Raw genomic sequence first — 22,341 nt, forward strand, 5'->3', positions numbered from 1 at the left:
GTGGTGCTGGCAACGCCTTCATCCGTGCTGTCCAGTCTGGTAGCCACTGGCCACGTGTGGCAACTGAGTGTATGAAACATGGCCACTGCAACCAAGGAACTGATTTTTAAATTAATTTAATTTATAGCTACATGGCCACACGTGGCTAGTGTGTTGGACAGTGCAGTAATCTAGATACAGGTAAGTTTACCAAATAACAGTCTTAGAGCTGCTAGTGCACATTCCCTCCCTGCAAGAAGGCGGGATTTTTCACGAACAGGCCCCTTCCAGTTTCGTCCCTAGGATTGTATTTAGCAAAAAAGAGTACCATTATTTGATCAAAAAAAAAAAAAATCACCACAGAGTAAATGAACAAAATAAAGCTTTATTGACCTCCCCTGCAGATCGTTCTGAGGCCCTGGACCACTGTCCAAGTTTCTATCAGCACTGTGGGACCTAAGCCACTTCGTAAACAGCGCCGTAACTACAGTTGGCTAAGTCCGGGCCACGGCTCTTTGTTGCTAAGCCCGTGACAAAGACCACTACTCAGTATGTGTGCGTGCTGCAGCCAACGCCACATCCCAGGCGTCACAGGTGTACTCACCTGGTCACCCAAGAGGCCAGCACAGCCCTGTCCCAGAGTTGGTGCTCAGTACCCCAGGCAGCCCTGGAACACCGGCAGCCACGAGGCCGTGTGGGGTCACCTGCAGGCAGAGAGGAGGAAGGCCTCTTCCTGCCCTCAAGCACCCAGCTTGCAGGGCCACCTAGCCCTGTGGCCACACCACCAGCCCCTGCATTTTTAGCTAAGAAGTAAGCACTTGGTGGCCTCACAATTTATGTCATCTTGTTCAGAGGACTTAAGGCACATTTAAAAAGAGAAAGAGACTGGATTCAGAGCTCCAAGTTTCACCGTTGGACCTCAATGGTTCCTATTGCCCCAACCACAGGATGAAGGACAGGCAGAGTTTGCAAGGACCCGGTTCTAGCCAAATTAGTGCTCTAGCAAATCACCTGAGTTTTCACGGGCTTCCATGAACAACCCCACCTATTGGAGTGTGTTAACTGCCCAGCAAGAGGCACTGGGGGAAAAATCTTTCCAGATCACAGCTTCAAGAAACAGAACATGACTGTAGTAGCTCCAGAACTAAAAGGTGAGCACGTTCACCCCAACATTTAGGAGTTAGCTCCATTACACAAGAGCCAGGCACAAGAGAAACAGACACCAGGAAAGGATGCTGTAGGCCTGGAAGTTCTCAAGATAGCTGTTTAGACAGAGGCACAGACATCTCCAGTTCAGATTTCCAAATACTCTAACAATAATTAAAAGCACACCCTCTGATCCTCAACACGTTTCCCCGCAGTAGAGGCAAAAAAGGAGATTTTCCTAACTCTAAATGTTACAAAGAGCATGTATGAGTCAATCCATATGTTACACTGGAGTTCCTGCACATTAAACTTCTAAAATACAAAAGTATAAAAATAAAATCTCTGCCATTTCATCTAGAAACATCTAGAGAAAACACAATTGCTTCTAGTTCCAAGTTATCTGAGCAGGCGCATTTTACCAGGTGTCTCTTCTTCCTGTGCTGTCTCAAGAGGGTACAGAAACAGAGATGACCATGACTCTTCATTCCAGGAAACCAAATTCAGGACAAGTGGAGCAACTCTAACCCTGTCTGGCAGTGCCTCTTCACGGGCTGCACTTCTGCATCTCCAAGGGAAGGGAGAACGGGCTCTCGGCTCAATTTCACCTTAGGGCGGCGTGGGTTACTACTGGGCTGGGGCTGCTTCTGGGACACAGGACGAAGCCAAACCTCAAAGCCACCTCTGAGGATGGGCCGGGGCATGGCACTCAGTCTCTCTGAGAGCCCACGCGGAGGCGCCTTGTTACTTCGCGGCGGCCTGCTTGTCTTTGCACTTCTGGTAGGCGCTCTGGATCTCTGTGATGACACTCGGGTCCTCCAGCGTGGTGGTGTCCCCCAGGTCCTGAGCTTCACTGGTGATTATCTTCCTCAGGAGTCGCCGCATGACTTTTCCAGACCGGGTTTTTGGAAGACGTTTCACCACCTGGCAAGGAACAGACACAGCATTAGCGTGGGGTGGCACCCGTGTCGAGTGCGCTGAGGCAGGGACACTCTGCTCCAGGTTGATGCCCCTCACTGGGGACTAAATGGTGGCTGACATGGAGGGCCCACCCCGAAAATGGTGGGGAGCCGTGGCCTCTGGCTTTATCCTTCTACAATCCGGACCTAAAGCTGGAATCAACCCAGAGGGCAGGACCAACCACAAGTCAGGGACACTGCTGAGCCTTCCATCAGCCTGGGTCTGCCCCGCCAGGTTCACCCCATGCCGACACCTCTGCCTGTCCCGTCAGCCACACCATGTGCAGGTGCCCAGGTAGCAACAGGTCCAAGCACATGCCATGGCACCTCATCTCCATCCCCTGGCTTGGGACTTAATTGGTTTTGTCTTACATAAGAGGTGAGAGCAACTTAAGAGGAAAATTTTGTCTTACTTGGTGTTTGCAAATTTAACACTTCCACCAACCATGGCCCATTCGGTGCAAATGGCAATACATTCGTTCAGAGCTGTGTCTGAGATCTTTGATAGTGACCCTGTCTTTTGAAATAGCCTAGTTCATTTAAGGGGAGTGCAGGTCTCCCAAAGCTCTGGTCTCCAGGCCGACAGTGTGAACTTGTACAATCCCAAGTGAAGCTGGGGGGCCCTCCTGCCTCAGAGGACCACCAAACCCAGGACCCGCTGTGGGAAATGTTAACAAATGAAGGAATAAAAAAGCCAAAGGTGCTGCAATGGTGGCCCAATCCTCCCCCAGAACTGACACTCTCAGAGGGGAGTCTGGGGGGTCCCCTGTGCTGGTAACAGGAATGTGCTCAGAAACCACACGGGAGCTAGAGAACTCTGGTACTTTCCATGTGTCTCTAGTTAAAATCCCTAATTTTCTTCACCACCCAGCCTGTTCCTGTAACTAGCCTCCAGATGCCAAAGTATGAGAGCATCTGGTCTTGCCTAGAACCACCTTCCAAACAGGCCAGTGGTGTCAGCTTTTGGTGCTACATCTCCCATCCTCTCGGCCCCCTCTCCAACACACAGCGACCTCCCCATCCTCACCTGCCACCCAGGAAAAACCAAACAGCTGATGTTGATGCCGATGGGGAAAGAGCAATATGCCCATCAGAGATCTCTGCTACGTGACAATCGTGGGAGGCGGGGGAGGCGGCTTACGGAGTGCTGCTCAGCCCCACCTGCGGGGCCACTCACCAGGACCTGGTCAGGCACGGCGTACTTGGCAATCTTGGTGGCCACTGCTGACTTCAGCTCCTTCACCACCGCGTCTGAGTCGCTGGTGTCATCTTTTAACACGATGAAAGCAAATGCAGCTGGAAGGAAAGCAGAGGTTTGGGACGGGTCAGACCACAAATCATCTCCCAAGGCAGGGTGTTGTGCACAAATTGCCATAAATCAAAAGGATTTTTTGATCATGTTAGTGATATTGCAGCAGCTGGTTTCTTTGGTTGCAGCCCCAGAGACGCACTTCTGTCTTGTGCAAAATGGAAGCAATTCTAACAGCTCCGCAAGCGTCCCAGGTGGGTGGTCGGTATGGTTGAGGGGTTGGCACAGCAGCTCTGGTGCTGACTGGCCATTGTGACCTGAACACAAGACTGCCCCTCTGTTTCCTCATCTGTGAAATAACCCAAAACGTGGGCTGAGAGGAGACATACGTGAGACAGTGCACAGGCACACGGCCAGTGGGCACCAGCCACACAGGCACGTGTGTCCAACGCAGTTGCCACAGGCCACAGGGACTGTTTAAATTAAACTGCAGCTCCTCGGCTACATGACCCACATTTCAAGTGCTGTTCAGCCCCACGGTGGCCAGTGCCACTGTGTCAGAGCAGAGAGTTCTGTTGGCTGGTCCACATTGTAGCACAAGTACCCTGGTGTGTTCCAGGAAGGGCTTCCAGTGTGTCCCGCTGTGACATAGGGATCTAATTCATTGTTCCCCACGTGAGCAGTCACTTGTCCCTGCACCATTTCTGACCGCCTGCCCTTCCCCCCTGGCCTGTAGCATGCCCTCCCTCACACACGGATCTGCATACCCGCGGCTCTCCTAGCGTCATCTGCACCCATTCCACCCACCTTCACTCATCCTTCCACAGGCGCACGTCGCCTAACGCACTGTGTAGCTTCCTCAGTGGTCATGTTCTCCCTCTACCCCGACCCCTCCAGCATGACAGCTCCTCGGGGGCTGGGACTTTTGTCTATTTTATTCATTGCTGTGTCTCCGGCACCTAGAACCATGCCTGGAACACAGTAGGTGCTCAACAAATGTCTGTTAAATTCATCAATGGATGATTGTTTCCTGAACAAGCTATGAAGACCTATAGCTTTTGCCTGAAAAGTCCCCCCTCTCCATGTCCACCCGGAAAACTCCTATGTATCCCTCAAAACCCAGTTCAGCCACTTTCCACTCTATGAAGCCTTTCCTAGTTACAGATCTAGCTATGGCACATGCTGTGTGGGAACCGTTGTCAGGGCCCCACTGCCACCCCATCAGGCTGTGGGATCTCTGAGAGAAAGAACCACATTTCTCTCTCTTTGATAGTTGAGATGGGATCAGAAGTGGGCCTGGACTGTTGAGTTCTGAGAGCAGAGGAGGGAGGAAACCCTCCACATGGGAGGAGGAGCGGTTAAGAGCCAGGAGAGGCATGTGAGGCCCAGGATGTTGGAGACGAGAAAGACAGAGCCTGGCCAGAAGCGCCAGAGGCTCACTGGGTCCAAGAGGCAGGGACTCCCCTTATTCAGATCTAGCTCAGAACAGAGGGGTGGGGACAAATGCACAACAGCACTTACATGTGGCTTTAGAGCTGACCAAGAACTGTTAATGGGACACTCATGAATTACAAGTGCGATGCTCAAATTTGTCAGAAATCAGGAAAATGCACATCATCCTACCCATGATGGACAAATTCTCCCCACCCGCCTGGCAGACGGTAAGAGGCCCTGCGGTGCCAGCCTTGCTTAGGATGCGGGGAGAACTGCTGAGAGCAGCTGATGGGAGCGGGAAGCGGCCTGAGGCCTCCGGGAGCACTGGTGTCCGCTGCCCTGCGGCCAGCACCCTCACCTCTCGGGAGACCCCGCAGACGGCCCTACACACACACAGCGCGTCCTGGGTAGCACTGCCCACAGCAGACCACAGCCCAACACGCCCGCCCCAGCCTGAGGCTGCCCTGCGGAACACAGTCATTGTGATGTCCCTGACATGCTATTTAAAGTTCGCTTAGCAGTGTGCCTTCCTTGATCTCACACTTACTTCCTGGGGTTCATCCAGGGGCCGACAAGCCCCCAGACAGGGTAGAACATGCCTGGGGTCATAGGCCCCAGCCCCAGGCCCTAAGCAGGAAGCACTGGCTTGGCCAGAGGCTCAGACACATGCAGGGCCTCCAAACCCGGCCCCCCCAGAGCTGTGAGACACAGAGGTCCCCAACGGAGGGGCCCAGACTCCTGCCAGTGTGAGGTGCCTTCAGGGGGACACTAAGTCACCCCCAGTCATATGTGAGGAACTGCTCCTGTGTCCACCCTCTTCCAATCCTCCTGATCTTGTCCAGACACCCCCGAGGGACACCGGCCCCTAACAGCTCACCCACACCCCAGCCTCCTGTTTCGTGGCCGGCAGCCCCACCGGCACACCCTTTTTCATGGCAACTGAAAATTCAGTTTCTAAAGCAGTTAAATTCTAAACTTCACAGTGGGTCAATTTAAAGAGAGTGAATAATGAAACAGTGGCATAGATGTGGCAGGGAGGCAGGTGACATCTGGGACACAGGATGTTCCTGGCAGCAGGAGGACAGGCCCAATCCCGTGTTCCCGACAGCAGGAGGGTAGGTCTAGCCCCAGACCACCGGCAGGGCAGAAGAGGCCAGTCTGCCTGGCAGCACCCTTGCCAAGGGTCAGCGTGTGTCCAGGTCATGCCAGGCCAGCACGGTAGCTGTGGACCTGGCATTGCAACACTCGGGTGCTCCTGCCCTTCCCAGACCCAGCACTGAGACACTGGTGGACTTTGGAACAAAGCGTGTCCATGGTGAGGACGAATATTCCAATCACTCATTCTGCATCCCCGACATGTCGCTGAGCAGCGGGAATCACCGGGCACGCTGGCATGCAGGTGTGACGGCTGCAGAGCTGGCTCAGGTGCTGTGACTCAGCCCGTGAGCAAAGAAGACATGTGTGTGGCTGGACATTTTGTTATAAACTCGCTGTAACAGGGCTGGACGGTGTCCCAGCCAGAGGCACCATGGACAGAGGAAGACACTCCCAGGCTCAGCTGGTGCCAAATGGGTCATGACTGCTTGTGGGTGAGTGTCCTTAGAGGACAGCAGAGCCGGGGCATCTCAGAAACCTGACCTCACACATGTGCTGCTCAGCCTCCTCACCCACAATCTCCACTTGAGAGAGAAGAGAAGCAACAGCTTGACCCACAGAAACCCCCAGCACCCCGCTCGCGCTCTGGAGTCTGTCCCGGGCCTGGGACCAGGAAGCAGACAGGCATTCTTCTCTCGATGCTCACCTTCTCCTTTGATGTCATGGGGGTAGCCGATGACGGCAGTTTCTGGCACCGCAGGGTGGTTAGCCTGTGTGTAACAGAGAACAAAAAGGCAAAACATGGCAGGCTCCGGGGGTGCTGGAGGTGACGCGGGGCAGGGGTGCCCACCCCCAGCTCTGGGCCCCACAGAGGCATCACACAGACATGGGGCAAAGGAGAAAGCCTGGCCTGTGCTCACCATGGCATCTTCGATCTCTGCGGTCCCCAGCCGGTGGCCACTGATGTTGATGACGTCGTCTATCCTCCCTGTGATCTGGTAATAGCCGCCCTCGGTTCGGTAAGCCCCGTCTCCAGTGAAGTAATAGCCTGCCCCACGGCGGGAATTCAACACTGGGAACTCTGAACCTGAACCCCCAGGCCCTGTCCTTCCCTGAGGGACACATAGGACCCACGACCCTCCTCACTCTCAGTACCTGCTCAATTCCTGGCTGGGGTCCCCCCGCAGCTCCTAATGGAGACGCTTCTCTACACAGCACTACCTGGCCACATTCTAGCAGCTCCAAAACAACAGAACACAGAAGACATCAAGATGTCGAGCAGAAGGTACAAGCCCCACATTCAAGACGCTCAACAGTGAGTCTTGTCTACCAGCTTCAGACTGAAAACTGCCAGTTCCAACAAGGTAGAGGAGACGGCGTCTACGTAAACTTCCAGCCAATGACACAAAGCAGACCGGGAAAAATAAAAGTGAACTGGAAGAACTCCCAGCCTTCGTGACAGCTGTCCAAGGTGGCTTTGTGGCCTTTCCTTCCTAACAGCTAACAGGGTGCCCAGCCCGGCCAGGCGCTGGGCTGAAGAGCTTCACCCTCACACCCACGCCCCAAGGAGGGGCCCGAGGTGACTGACTCAGAGACTAGGAGACCCAGGGACGGGCAGGGAGGGGGAGGGGAGCCGGAGGCAGACTCAGGCCTCCACGGTGCCACACGGCACTCACAGCTGCCGGGAAGTTGGAAATGTTTTCTGAGCATGTGACTCCCGCAGTCAACAAGAAGGCTGAGAGGATCCGTGTCACCCGCTCACCTGGATATGCCTTGAAGTAGGCGTCCACAAATCGCTGGTGGTCACCGTAGATGGTCCTGGCCATGCCCGGCCAGGCCTGGGAGATGCACAGGGCCCCGGAGACGTTGCCGCCCTGCACGACGTCTCCCTACAGAACAGGGAGACGTGAGCAAAAGGGCAGGTTCCAGGCAGGAACAGTCGTTCTCCTAACTGCTTGACCTGAGGCCGGAAAGCAAGAAGCCGTGCCCTGAACTGAACCGTCCACACCTTTCTGCTTTGGGAGGAGCCTCCTGAGGGCTCCTGCAGAGGGCCCTGGGCTCACCCCACCTGAGGATGTCACTCAAGGTGTTTGCTGCAGTGAATGCTGCCTGAGGACGCCAGCCCTCCCTCCAGGTCCCAGGAGGTGGCAGGGAGGGAGCAGGATGAGCACGCAGGGCCCATGCATGGAGCGCCCCCTGTGAGGCCTGTGGCACTCACCTTCTCATCCATGAGGACAGGGACGATGCCAAAGAAGGGCCTCATCGCCATGGCAGGGAGGATTTCTGCCCCTTTTTCCGAGGGCCGCGGCGCAATGCAGATGCCACCTGTTTCTGTGGGGAGGACGAGGAAGAAACCCTGATTGGTCTAGGAGCTAGTGACACACTCATCCAGCCCTGCCGTCACAGGGCACTGGCACTCTCCCAGAGTGGGCTGGGGAGGACTGTCCCTGTCTGGGGTGCAAGGACCTTTGTCTGAGGCAAACCAGATGTGGGTCCTGGTCCCCTCCGCTGCAGAAACAAGAGGGGCCCATGGCAGGTTCAGTTCAGAAGCTCTGGCGTCCCGCAGCACGTGCAGGCAGCCCCTGGCAGTGTCGGCCCTCGCTTGAATGGGAAAGAGCAGAGTCCACCCACTTACGTAGGAACATGCGGAAAAGAACTGCCCCTGAGCTGGTGCCCATTCGACAGGGACCCGACAATGCAAAGACAGGCCCTCGCACACTGCCGCCAGGTTCTCTCCAGCAAGCGCCTCTGCCAGCCTGTAGCATGCACGTGCCCCATGGGGCTCGGCTGCAGGGACTCCATCCTGTGCCTTCCTGAACAATGGGAACTGTACCATCAGAACATCTCACTTTCTGGCTTTTTTAAGGGTGAGACCTCAGGAGTTACATTTATTGTAGCAGTGGTGGTCTCTTGTCCCAAACATCCTAATAAGTCACATACCCAAGAGAAGGGGGGACAAATGCAAACAAAATGTTACAGAAAAAATTCCTTTCCCACTAAAATTTAAACTTAGGCTCATGGTCCCTTAGACAGTAGGGTCTGTCCTCATCAGATGCACCTGTGTTCAGAAGGGGTCCCCTACAAAGGGAAGTAAACATTGAACTCTTCCTGCACGCCAGGCCTTGAGCAACACACCACAGCCGTAGCACCCCATTCCGCCCTCCCTCAGACCCCTCGGGGGAACAGTCCCACCTCGCAAAGGAGGAAACTGAGGCTCACGGAAGTCATGACACACCGTCTGACAGCTGGAAGCGGGTGACCTCAGCACTCCCTCGCTCCAGATACCAGGTTTACTGCAGCCTCAGCCCAACACGAGGGTATTCACTCGCACTTGGCTGCTGAGAGCTCGGACCCCAGGCCCAGCCTCACACTCAACCCTCCAGCCGTTCCCCAGGCATGTCCTGACTCGTTCCACAGACGTTCTCACCTGTCTGCCACCAGGTGTCCACCAGCGTGCATCTGCCGTCACCCACCACCCTGTAGAGCCACTCCCAGGCCTCGTAGTTGATGGGTTCTCCCACTGACACCACGCAGGAAAGAAAAAAGATGTTAACAGACTTCAAATTAACCTGAAACCAAAAGGAACAGATCTTAAGGGGAAAACATCTCTAAGGTTTTTCTCAAGGACATACAAGGAGACCTGAAAGTGCAGTGAGACATATCATATTTATGGTCATCAAAGAAATACAAATTACAGTAAGGTGTTCTCACCATTAGGTGACCAAAAATCAAAAAGTGGGCAAGAATGAAAAAAAGGATTTCATATACACAGTAGGAGTATAACTTGGTATAGCAATTTGGGGGAGCAATTTGGATGCCTCTCTTAATATTTACAAGTACACGCACCTAATACAACTACTTTAGACAGCTGTTCAAGGCAGAATCTACGAAAGCCAAACATATGTTTACCTTATCACCCAAAAATATGACCCCTGACATACACTCCACAGAAATGAGGCAGATACCACGGAAAGCAGACACGTGCAAGGATGCTCATGGCTGCCCTGTTCACGATGGCCAGAAACTACACACACCCCTCCAGAGCGGAATGGGTCCATGAATCACGGTGTGCTCATGCAATGGAATCCGCAGGGCAAGGAAGAAAGCAAAACCCTGCTACCCACGGCAGCACAGACGGGTCTCAGTTATGACACAAAGCAAGGGAAGCACATGTCGTGTGACCCCATCCATGAAGCAGTCCATGGTGAAGGAGGTCACAGGGGTCATGGCTGGGATGGCTGACTGGGAGAGGTGTGAGGGAACCTCTGGGGACTGGCATTTCTATGGCTTGATCTGGTGGTGGCATTGTATGTATGTAGATATTCCTCAAGGTGAGTGCTTGACGTTTGTATATTTTAGTATATGTTATACCTTATTGAAAAGAAAAAGACATGCTTATGTCCTAGGACTCTACATCCCAACTTCTCAGTGTGTACCCTAATGAAATACACACACACAGACACACACACACGGCTGGCATTCAGCCGGAACTCACCAGTTTAGACATACTGTTGCCAAAATAGTGAAATACTCTCATGCTGCTCGGGACCACCCACAATCCTACGCCTTTCCTGGCAGGGGCCTCCCGTGTCTGTGCTGTGTGTCTGTGCTGAGTGGCCAGGGCTGTCACGCGGTGGCTCGGTGTTTTGTGTGTTGCCCTGCACCTGTGAATCCACGAGGGGGCCAGACACCCACTGCAGCGCTGGCGGACATGCTGTCAAAGAGCCGACAGCCACACATCCAACCTCAGAGACACGTCTACACAAACCACGGCAATCTCCACAGGAAGGTATAAGCGAGTTTTCAAAAACTAGGGCTGATATGTATGGAAAACTGCAGACTGTTGACTCAAAAGAAACATTACAGGATAATAGCACAGCGCGGTAACTTTCACTTGAAATCAAACGTCTCTGCACAGAGCCGTACCTAGTAAAGGAATATAAATGCGTAGAAGGGGCCAGAAGATGTAGGAGCAGTAGGGTCCCCCAGAGCGGCCAAGGGGATGTCAGCTTGAATTGCGATGTCCCTATTCCATTTACGACTAGGATGTATCTATGTGTTACTCATGAAATTGAAGGTTTAAAAAACTGGTTCGGGAATGACAAATCCTGTCCTGAGTGAGCTGGATTCTGACGACTGGTAGGACCACACCAAGGCCGCGTACCCAGAGCCTGGTGTGCAGTGAGGGTTGATCCAGCGGCCAGGAATCGGCCTGAGCTGCGGTCCTGCGGTAACAGACTAGTCAAGGCCTGAGGCACACTGATCCCCAGCACCGCTCTGCTCCCACGTGTGAGATGTCTCAGGGGCTCCACACCTGCCAGCCAGCACCACGTACTGGTAACGGTGAGACCGGTGATTTGCAACTGGTCTCCCACAGGGCTCTGCTGTTGGCACTGGTCGTGCAGTTGTAACGTCCCTATAGACCAGCTAAAGATACAAAACCCAGCTGAGCCTCTGTCTGGGGCTGGCTCTCGGGTCAGAGGTATTCTATGCACACATCAGTGGTCCCTGATCCAAGACAGACATGCACCTGGCCAAAGCCCTTCCACAGGGAGGACAACAGGAGCCTGCACGTGGTCTCTGGGGACACCTGGGTGAGGAAGCCGCAGGACGCACAACCCCACTCCAATGCAGTCACCAGAGCATATCCTTTCTGGAAATACACTTGTCATTGGACCCTGTGAGTTTCCTTAGCAACCAAATCCCGTGAGTGCATCTGGAAAATCAAATCTTGCCCTTCACCGCTATCCTCACCTAACCTAGGTGACCTTGCAGACAACACCTGGAGGACCTGGGAGAGTCTCCATGGCCCTGGCCACCCCCGTTTGTTCCTGGTCCCTGAACACGGTGTGGCCCAGAGTCCAAGGGCAGATCACGGTCCCCTGAGCCTGGCAGGGCAGTCAGAAACCCAGGGGCCTCGCCATCCACAGCTCCAACAAGCCGAAAGAGGCCTCAGACTCCCCACCTGCTGTGGTTTGGATGTTCATCCCCTCAAATCTCATGTGGAAATCTGCCACTGTAACAGCATTCAGAGGTCATTAGGCCAGGAGGGCTTCCCCTCATGGGTGGGATAAGTCTTGTGGTAGAAGGGGTGAATTTGGTCCCCTCTTGCTCTGTCTCACCCTCTCTTTGGCCTTGTGCCATGGGATGATGCAGCAAGAAGGCCCTTGCCAGATGCCAGCACCTTGATATTGGACTTCCCGGCCTCCATAAGTTGACTATAAATGCCTGGTCTCAGATGCTGTTACAGCAGCACAAAACAGACTAAGACACCCCCGTATAGAAAGGAGCCCAGGGCCCTGGCTGAGTGGTCAAGGGTAGTGAGCCACTGCAAGAGGGAGAAGTGGTGTGGACCAGGACCCCAAGACACACTGGGGTGCTGGGGGTGGGGGCAGAGGTGAGTGAAGTTTACCAGCGCTGGAGCCAGGCACTGGGCTCAACACAGGGCCCCCTACTTACTCGCTGAGTGATCTGGGTAAATCCTTTGACCTCCCTGTGCCTCAGTTTCCTCCTCTGTGATGTGGGGGCAACATTAGTGCTTAGCTCACAAGGCTGATGTGAAGATACAGGCATTTAGTAAATATTAGCTCTTATTAATGGTATTCAACCCCCTCCCATTTTTTTAATCTAGAAAGTTCTTTGAGAAACAGAGATGGTTTTTACTGTTAAGGCAAAAGTAAGAGGCAAGAGGAGAAGGCAAGTCTCTGGGTGCCCCCACGTGCAGGGGCTCTCCCATTGGTCCTCACTTCCACGCCTACACATTAATTCACGGCTACACGCAGATCCTGTGTCATCCTCACCACCCCGCAGGGCGGGTCCCAGCCCATCTCACGCTTGGGAGCAAGTGGTGGGCTATGAGGGGCACGGCCCCAGCAGTGGTGCCTCTCAGCCTGCACCTGGACAGCCCTGCGACTGGTCGCCCACTAGTAACGAAGCACACGCTCACCACGCCCCCTTTCCTAAGGATGCATTAGGCAGAAATGGTCACCACCCTGCATGCTTCCCCTCTGCAAAACACCAAGCACGTGGTGTATTCTCCCAAGCAGCATGGAGGGGCCCCACTCTTCTGTTCCCTGCTGACCACATGTGACGTGTGTTAAGGCAGAAATGAAACACGGCAGGGAAAAGAGATGAACAGCAGCCCACGGAGCCCGGCCCCTCCCAGCAGAGGCCCGAAGGACATGTACATCCCACTTTCGCCGCTGTCTGAACCAACCCCGCCCTCACCTTTCCAAAACACTTCCACGTGACATGGCACTATCTATCGAAATTACAGCATTTCTTAACTCTCTGGCTGGAGATGGCTACAGGGAGAGCCGTGCAAAAGTGCAGCATGGTCTTTATAACATAAACTTGGGAAAAAACAGAACATCAGCAATGGAGGAATGATTAGTAAGTTACAGTTACACAGTTAAATCCCATACAGCAACTGAAAAAATGACTTGGCCCTCAACTTACCGAGTTGGGAAGGATTCATAATAAAGATTAAGCCATAGAACTTGGGCACAGAAACGCTGGCACGGAAAACGTATAGAATGATGTTCCCCAGACTGGTAACAGCTGCCAGCTCCAGGGAGGGGCTTACAGGTGGGAACATCTGCTTTCCACCAGCCAGGTCTGGCGTTGTGTGAATTCTCCACCATGTACACGTGTGCTGGCGGACTACGGCAAGCACACCTTCACCTGCCACAGAGCGCACCACTCACCTGACCCCAGGGTCCGCAGGGAGGAGCGGTCGTACTTCTTCACCCAGGCATCGCCGTATTTCAGCAGCAGCCGGACAGCTGTCGGGGCGCCATAGAACTGGTTGATCTTTAACCTCTGCACCGTCTCCCAATACCGACCTACAAAAAGGCCCAAATTCACTGTCAGCGGGAGAGCCCACCAAACATGATCTACTTCAGACTTATCTGGAGATAAGCCAAGAGTTCCTGAGTGCTGGGTGCACGCAGACATCTGCCTGTGTTCACAGAAAGTTGGAAGGGAGACCCGGGCACAGGGTTCCTGATGGCAGCTCTCGGCCCAGCGCTCCCCAAATCCGCAGGCATCAGCACATTTGGGAACAGTCTCCACCTGGCTTTGGATGACTGCATCTACATGGTGTGACCCACCTGACCTAGCGAGGAATTAGTTCAGAGGGATATTACTGAATTTAAAAAATAACCCATGTGGCATTAACATAGAACTTTCACTCAGTCACACTTAAACGACCACTAAAGTGCTAATTGGTGCTTCCCCTGGGGACAGTGCCACCACCACTACACATGTCCCAGGGAGCAGGGCCACATGCCCAGCATGCCTAGCCTTGACTCCCGTAAACCCCCACACCTCACACCATTCACTCTACATAGGATGCTGAGTTCCCTGTGGCTGAAGTGGTGCCTGAGACCACACCCGAGCCGTGGCCCTTAACTCCTAGCTTTGCCCCCACACCTTCTTCCTCAAGCACATCTAGCCACCAAATGGACGGACGGGGCAAAGGGAGGTGACCATGAAGCCCATGCATAACTGTCAGCCATGTGGAATGCTCCAGCAAGAGCCCTTGGGCAGAGCCACTTTCATTCAATTACATTAAAACAAATATTTGGGGACACTGTGCTGTGTGGGAGGAAGATGCCAAGGGAATAAGATGTGCTCCTGTCCTCAGAGTGATTTCAATTTAATGGAGGTGGCTCCAGGTCACACACAATGCGGTCTGGGGGGACAGCCCCAGAGGCGCAGGCAGCAGGGCTCGGGGAGTGGAGCAGTTGGGCAGCTGGCCCTGGCTTTGAGGAAAGGCTGGATCTGGTCAGGTGACTCTATGGGTGAGATGGGCAATGCCAAGGTGATGGCCCAAGGCAGGTGGCTTAAGTTAGAGGGACAGGAATACTGGAGGAGGACAGGAATGCTTGAGATGTCTCCTGACTCCAGGTCAGATTCCCTGCTACCGCTCGTCTGACCTTCCTGCAGACATGGCACCACCCCAGTTCACCCAGTAGCTGCAGTGTCAACTCAGCATCCAGTCAACGGACCACAGGAACCACACCCTCCCCAGAATCCAGGCTGCCACCCTTCTGTGAACCTCTGAAGCCTCAAGCTCCCTCCCCGACACCCAGCACAGGGCCCCAAACATGGTCCTGGGTCCTCACCAGCATCGGGGTAAACCGGTGTACTCTCAAAAAGGACGCTGGTAGCTCCGTTGCACAGGGGTCCGTACACCACATAGCTGTGTCCTGTGATCCACCCGATGTCGGCCACACAGCCAAAGATGTCGCCTGGCTTGTGGTCAAACACAAGCTGCAGACACAGGAGAGAGCTGTAAGGAGCCTGTCCTCACGCCTCACTAGGAAATGGGCATGCGTATGCAGCCACCAGCAGAGGGGTGAGTGCGTGCGCTGCAGCGGAAAGGCAGGATGAACCAGACAGAAGAACGTGTGCCGGACGAGCCCATGGAGGGAGCTCACAACCAGACACAGCCGATCTACACAAGGGAGCTCAAGCTGGGTGAGCCTGCGAGGGGCAGGCAGAGCTTTCCGGGGCTGGAGGCATCGGTGGGAAGTCACAGGGGTACACCAGAGGGAAACTTCATCTAGTTGTATGTTTAAGATATGGGCACTTTTCCGTATTACCTAATGCCACAATTTTTTTAAAAAAAAATCCCTTAAAAACTGAAAAAAAAAAAAAAAAAATAGCCAAAAAGGGCAAGAATCGCATCAAACGTCTTAGCTTCAAAGAGCATGAGAAGAGAGACATCTGCATCTCCCGCATTCTTGCCACAGGGTCCGATCTGAGGCTGATTCCATCTCAGAATCCAACACAGCCTGTTAGCACGAAACACAGAGGACAGGGGGACAAGTGACTTGAGCCAGGACATGGGATACCAGGGACAAACAGCCAGACACTACAACAGCCAGGGTTAAGGCAATGAAAGGGATGGAAGGGACCCATAGGTTACAAAAGACTTCACAGACATCAAAAATATTTTAATGTGCAACAGTAAGCCGTGATGTCCAAAGATGCACAGTTGAGTGACAAAACTATAAAAAAAAAAAAAAAAAAAAACTAAACAAGATAGCATGTGGAGGTGGGGGCTATGCCCAGCCAGCCACGGAAGGGGCTTCCAAGAGCCTGGCGGCATTCCATTTCTTGCCCAAAGTGGCATTTGCCTTATAATAATTCATTAAGCCACTCATTTGATTTGGGTGGTTTTCTGTATCTGGCGTGCCCCTGCCCAGAGCCCTGTTGGGGCATGGCACCCCCAACAGGAGACCGCACCTTGTGAGTCATGGCGGCATACAGCAGGTAGCCCGCCTGGGTGTGGACGAGCCCCTTGGGCGTCCCGGTGCTCCCCGAGGTGTACAACATGAAGAGCATGTCCTCACTGCCCATGCTCTCTGGGGCACACACAGGGGCCTCCTTGTCCATTTCCTGGAAGCAAGAAGAAACAAACAGCCCATCCAGGGCACTTAGCCTCCGCTCTTCAATCCCCCAACCCTGGGGATGCCACTCCCCCGGCTGTTGCAGGATTCAACAGACAGGATTCAGAGTTCACCTTCTCTGAACTGCCCACATTCAATTCCAAATGTGGAGAAGATACCAAAGGATGGACACAATCATTTGTTACATTAAGTGTCCCAACACGCTTGTGGTATTTGAGTTCTATCTTCCCAGTCAGGACTTAAGCTTGTCAAATATCACAAGGGAACCCTGGGCACCTCTAGGGAACCAGATTGAGAAGCACAACCCAACATGCCCCAGACCCAATTCACCTAATAATAATCTCTCTTTCTCAAACTGTACAAATGAGGTACAAAACCCACCTGTTCAAGAGGTATGTCCCGATCCCCCATGTGGACCCTGTTTTCTGTCCTGTGAGCCACCAGGACATGCTGGACGGAGGGGCAGCTCTTCAAGGCTTCGTCCACAATCCTCTTCAGCTCCAACACGCGTCCTGCCCGCAGCGCTTGGTTGAAGGTGATGACCACCTTGCACTTGGCTGATAGAGACAACACATTTCTGATCAGTTTCTTGCCCATCTGACCCTCACACCTTGGATGTACAGCTGCACGTTCAGGCCTAAGAGTGCGATAGAGAAAGTCCAACGTTGAGTAAAAGAGCCAACAATAAGTGAGGGTGTACCTGCTTTGCAGCCCTTGTGTGCCGTGCAGAAGCGCCAGGCCTTTCCCCAGCTCTGAGGATAAGGAGAGATAAATTACTTGGCTCCACTCTTCCTCCTGGGGCTAGCAGCACGAAGACAATTTCCAGCCAAACTGCTACCTTTCCCTCCCATCTCCTGGGAGCCTTCCACAGGCGAGGGGCTATTGCACCGCCCACAGTAACACACTGGCAGAGCAACAGCAAGAGGCAAAGACCAAGGAGCTGGACAACCAGAGGCCACGCCCCAACAGTCCCATGTAGCCAGGCCCTTCCGGAGTGACCTGTGTGGGCCAAGAACCTTCACTACCTGGAGACCAGCACATGCCCCAGGGGATGCCCAGGAGCCACCTGCCCCACCCTCACCTTCAGGAAAGGGCATCCTGGCTCCACACCAGCTCTTCAATGACCAGCCCAGGGTGGTTGAGCTGGGGGACCCGAGCTGGGGCTAACTGTGGGTGAGGCCCAGAGCAGGGAATGAGAGGCACACACACACACTGGGCTTCAGGGCCACAGGCAAATGGGGTTACCGCCCACGCCATGCCCTAATGCGGGATGACCCAGAGGGGTCAAGGCTGCGGGGATTTTCAGTCAGCCCCCGGGAAGTGCCTGGGACATATATCCAGCTGTAGCACTGACTGGCAGGGCCTCATTCATGTCCCTCGGGCCTTTCAATCATTCTGCACAAAGGGCCTCTTCCAGAGCCATGGGCGGAAGTGCTGGGGAATTACCCAGTGGCTCTCAAGAGTTGGGGTATAAGTACTCCCACTCCCGGCCCCTCATGTGCAATCACCCGAGCAGGTGTGCTACGTTATCGCCCAGGTTCTCTGTGGACTAAGCTCTGGTCACCGGCTGTGGCCTCACTCCCCACTGCCCTACAGAGCTTCCCAGGACCATGCTCGTCAGGGTCTCTCTGGGGTAGCCCTGACTAAGGCACCGGTCTCCCTCAGCCAGTCTCAAAGCACTTTCGAGCAACATGCCTACACTCCTTCCTCCTAGGATCCCCAGAGATGTCACGGCCTTGAGGGCCCCTGCACTCCCCAGCACAGGCCTTTGCAGCTGGAGGACCAGCAAGGCCACAGAGATACCCTAGACCTGCCCAGGAACAGCCACCCCTGCCTGGGACATCAAGGACATCCCCAGGGGCCCTGGCCACACACACTCTTTGTCCTTCAGGACTTAGGGAAACCAAGTCAGTTGGGTGAAGCCCATCAGAGGCTCTCCGGGCCTCCATGCCCCCACCGGGTTTGGTCCCAGGGAGCTTCCTGTGGGCAAGGAAGGGGGATGATGCAGCAGGTGGAAATGAACCTTCCTCAAGGGAATGAGATACAAAGGAAGCTCACAGGGTCAGGACCCACCAGAGAAAAAGCAGTGATCCCAGCCTGCGCAACATGCGGAAATCGCCTTACACAGCAGGCAGTGCCTTCCCCGTCCCCATAGCACACACCTCGCTCCTGGCGCACATCTGTCCGGGGCTCCCCACCCAAGAGTTCTCCAGGGCAGGCCCCCAGGGGAGCATCCGAGCACCACGAGCACATCTCACCCACTGGTGCCCTCCAAGGCGAGGCGACAGCATGGACGCAGGCAGGAACTGCGTGCCACTGCGTCTGGGAGGATCTGATCTTCCCTCCCTGGTTTTGAGCAGGTACCAGCATCTGAGTTCGTTTTCTGTTGCTCCCATCACAAATGACCATGAACTCAGAGGCTCAGAGCACCCATCTTTAGCTCACAGTTCTGTAGTCCAGATGGGCTCAGCAGGGGTCTCTGCCTGGAGTCTCACACTGCCAAAACTGAGGTGTCAAGAGGGCTGGGCCCCATCTGGAGCTCTAGGGGAGCTGGTGGTTGGCAGAACTCAGGCCCACGAGACTGCAGGACCAAGGTCCTCCTTCCCTTGCTGTCAGCCAGCGCAGCTCCCAGCATCTAGAGCCACCACTCCCGGCTTGTGGTCCCCTCTGTCTTCAAAGCCAGTCACAGCGGGACAAGTCCTTCCCACACTTTGCATCTCTCTGACCTCCCCTTCTGCCTCCTGTCCTCTGCCTGCAGTCGGAGAAAGTTCTGTGCTTTCAAGGGCTGTGTGATTCGATGGGGCCCACCTGGATGTCCAGGGTCCGCTCACCATTTTAAGGTCCATCTCCTTATATCTGCAGAGTCCTTTCACCACGCAAGGCGACAGGCCAGGGTTCCAGGGGATTCGGGCATGGCCATTTGAGGGGGTCATTATCTGCCCTGAGAACATCTCTCAAAGCCACTCTTCTGACCTCCACCCTCCCCACCATGCCTCCCTCTCTCCACTCCTCACTCAGCCTAAAGCAAGAGGGAAGACAAAAGGAGAGTGGACGGTAAGAGCCCAGCAGCCAGGCCAGGGCTGGAACCCTACAACAGCACATACTTACTGAGGTGGCTGCCAGCTCACGGTGACAACCTGGCAGTCATGCCCACACTGAAGGCAGCTGCACATTCTTTCACCTGCTCTCATGAAGCAGTGGGATCCAGGTCCCCTCCTCCTGAATGTGGAATGGCCAGGGACTGGTGTGACCAATGTAACTCAGCAAAAGTGATGCTCTGGGTATTCTGGGCCTGGGCTTTAGGACAACTGGCAGTTTCTACTTCTTCCTCTTGGAACCATGAGCCACCACGTAACAGCCTGCCTCAAGGAGGTTGCCTTGCTGTGAGGAAGCCCAAGTTAGCTACATGGAGAAGCCACGTGAAGAGAGAGAGATGCTTGGCCAGCCCTCAACCATTCAAGTCAACCCAGCTAACATCCCAGATGTCACGGAGCAGCGAACAGCCATGCCCCTGTGTCCATCTGATTCCTGCCCCACAGAATCATGAAATATAATGATATAATTTACTGTTTTCAGCTGTTGTTTTATGCACTAAGTTTTGGAGTAGTTTTGTTACACAGCAACAGATACCCAAAACAGCCCCTCATTGACCCAAGAGGACACGGACACCATCTCAATAGAGTCTTGCCCCCAGGAACCTGGCACCTGAAGAGTTGCACTTGGAGGCTGAAGGGTGTCAGGGCAAAGTCCTCTTCATGACAAAGTCCTGGAGACACATACAGGTGTGTCCCTGCTGAGGTCCTCAGATCTGGCCCAGTCCCTCCCAGGGCCTGGCTGTTTAGGAGTCCTGAGGTTCTGGGAGCTGCCACAGCAACCAGCTACTAAACCCCACACGCCTGAGTCACCGAGAGTCAACTGCTGTTGCTTGTTTCAAAGAATCTTAACGCGAACGCCTGGTAACCATGGCCACGCTGGCAAGAGAGAAGAGGGGCAGCCTAGAGTAATGCTAAAAGCATGAACACAGAATGCCTGCGTTCAAATCCTGGCTCTCTCACCTACTAGCTCTGTGACCTTGGGTTAGTCTCTTAACCTCTCTGTATCTCAGTTTCCTCATCTTTAACAAGGGAATAGTAACTTCCCAACAAAGAAAAGGTCAGAACTAGATGGCTTCACCGGTGAATTCTACCAAACATTTGAAGAAGAATTAACATCAATCCTTCTGGGCCAGGCGCGGTGGCTCACACCTGTAATCTTAGCACTTTGGGAGGCCGAGGCGGGTGGATCCTTTGAGCTCAGGAGTTTGAAACCAGCCTGAGCAAGAGCAAGACCCCATCTGTACTAAAGAAATTAGCTGGACAACTAAAAATATATAGAAAAAATTAGCTGGGCATGGTGGCATATGCCTGTAGTCCCAGCCACTCGGAAGGCTGAGGCAGAAGGTTCGCTAGAGCCCAGGAGTTTGAGGTTGCTGTGAGCTAGCTAGGCTGACGCCACGCCACGGCATTCTAGCCAGGGTGAGAGAGCAGGACTCTGCCTCAAAAAACAAAACAAACAACAACAACAAAAACCATCAATCCTTCTGAAATGCTTCTAGGCCGGGCGCGGTGGCTCACGCCTGTAATCCTAGCACTCTGGGAGGCCGAGGCGGGTGGATTGCTCAAGGTCAGGAGTTCGAGACCAGCCTGAGCGAGACCCCGTCTCTACTAAAAATAGAAAGACATTATATGGACAACTAAAAATCTATATAGAAAAAATTAGCTGGGCATAGTGGCGCATGCCTGTAGTCCCAGCTACTCGGGAGGCTGAGGCAGTAGGATCGCTTAAGCCGAGAAGTCTGAGGTTGCTGTGAGCTAAGCTGACGCCACGGCACTCACTCTAGCCTGGGCAACAAAGTGAGACTCTGTCTCAACAAAAAAAAAAAAAAAAAAAGAAATGCTTCCAAAAAAATTAAAGGAGAAGATACTACCAAATTCATTTTAGGAGGCCAGCAATTACCCTGATACTAAAGTCAAACAAAGATACTACAAGAAAAGAAAACTACAAACCAAAATCTCTTATACACAATGATGAAAAAATCCTCAACAAAATGCTAGCAAATTGTATCCAGCAGCATGTTAATAGGATTATACACTACGACAAAGCAGATTTACCGTAGGAAGAAAGGGTGGTTCAACATGCAAAAATCCTTCACCATAATACACAACATTAATAGAATGAAGGGGAAAAAGTACATCTCAACTGATGCAGAAAAAGTATTTAACAAAATCCAACACCCTTTCATGATAAAAACACTTAACAAACTAGGAATAGAAGGGAACTTAACCTGATCAAGGGCATCTATGAAAGTTCACAGCTAAAGTCATACTCAATTTTGAAAAACTGATGCTTTCTCCCTAAGATCAGGAATGAGACAAGGATGCCCACTTTTACCACTGCAATTCAACATTGTTACAGAAGTTCTAGCCAGAGCCGTTAGGTGAAAAAAAGAAATTGAAAGCATTCAAATTGGAAAGGAAGAAGCAAAACTATCTTTACTCAAAGATGACATGATCTAATGCATATAAAATCTTAAACCACAAAAAAAAAACTATTCAAACTAATAAATCATCCATCAAATTTGTAAGACCACCATGCAAAAATTAGTTGTATTTCTCTATACTAGCAATGAACAATCTGCAAAGGAAATGAAGAAAACAATTCCATTTATAAAAGCTTCAAAAAGAATGAAATATTTAGGAATAAATTTAAGGACACGTGAGACTTGTACACTGAACACTATAAAACACCACTGAAAGATCTAAATAAATGGAAAGACATTCCTTGTTCATGGATTAATATTAATATGGTAATACCATCCAAATTTTCTAAAGATTCAATGCAATCAAAATCCCAGCTGCCTTTTTTATTTTTTGAAGAATAGAAAAGCCCATCCTAAAATTCATATGAAAATGCAAGGGACCCAGAATAGCCAAAACAATCTTGAAAAAAGAGAACAAAACAGGAAGACTCACACTTCCCCATTTCAAAATGTACTATAAAAGCTAGTATCAAAACAGTTTGGCAC

General features: G+C 52.8%; 1 protein-coding gene across 3 annotated transcripts in view; it reads right to left on the reverse strand.

Annotated features, from left to right (window-relative positions):
- Positions 1-373: 373 nt before the first annotated feature.
- Positions 374-22,341, reverse strand: part of ACSS1 (acyl-CoA synthetase short chain family member 1) — a 49,976-nt gene continuing 28,008 nt past the window's right edge. The window contains exons 4-14 of one of the 3 annotated variants that reach the window (XM_069495440.1): positions 16,659-16,834; positions 16,114-16,266; positions 14,988-15,135; positions 13,566-13,703; positions 9,287-9,379; positions 8,078-8,190; positions 7,622-7,748; positions 6,780-6,907; positions 6,566-6,629; positions 3,259-3,377; positions 374-2,046 (exon numbers count right to left, since the gene is read on the reverse strand). In XM_069495440.1, the coding sequence (XP_069351541.1) occupies positions 1,867-2,046; positions 3,259-3,377; positions 6,566-6,629; positions 6,780-6,907; positions 7,622-7,748; positions 8,078-8,190; positions 9,287-9,379; positions 13,566-13,703; positions 14,988-15,135; positions 16,114-16,266; positions 16,659-16,834 (1,439 nt within the window). In that variant the 3' untranslated portion in view covers positions 374-1,866. Of the gene's footprint in view, positions 2,047-3,258; positions 3,378-6,435; positions 6,444-6,565; positions 6,630-6,779; positions 6,908-7,621; positions 7,749-8,077; positions 8,191-9,286; positions 9,380-13,565; positions 13,704-14,987; positions 15,136-16,113; positions 16,267-16,658; positions 16,835-22,341 lie in introns of all 3 variants that reach the window. The other 2 variants (XM_069495441.1, XM_069495442.1) reach the window with 2 other exon arrangements.

Source organism: Eulemur rufifrons, chromosome 20 (assembly GCF_041146395.1).
Source record: "Eulemur rufifrons isolate Redbay chromosome 20, OSU_ERuf_1, whole genome shotgun sequence".
NCBI lineage: Eukaryota > Metazoa > Chordata > Mammalia > Primates > Lemuridae > Eulemur > Eulemur rufifrons.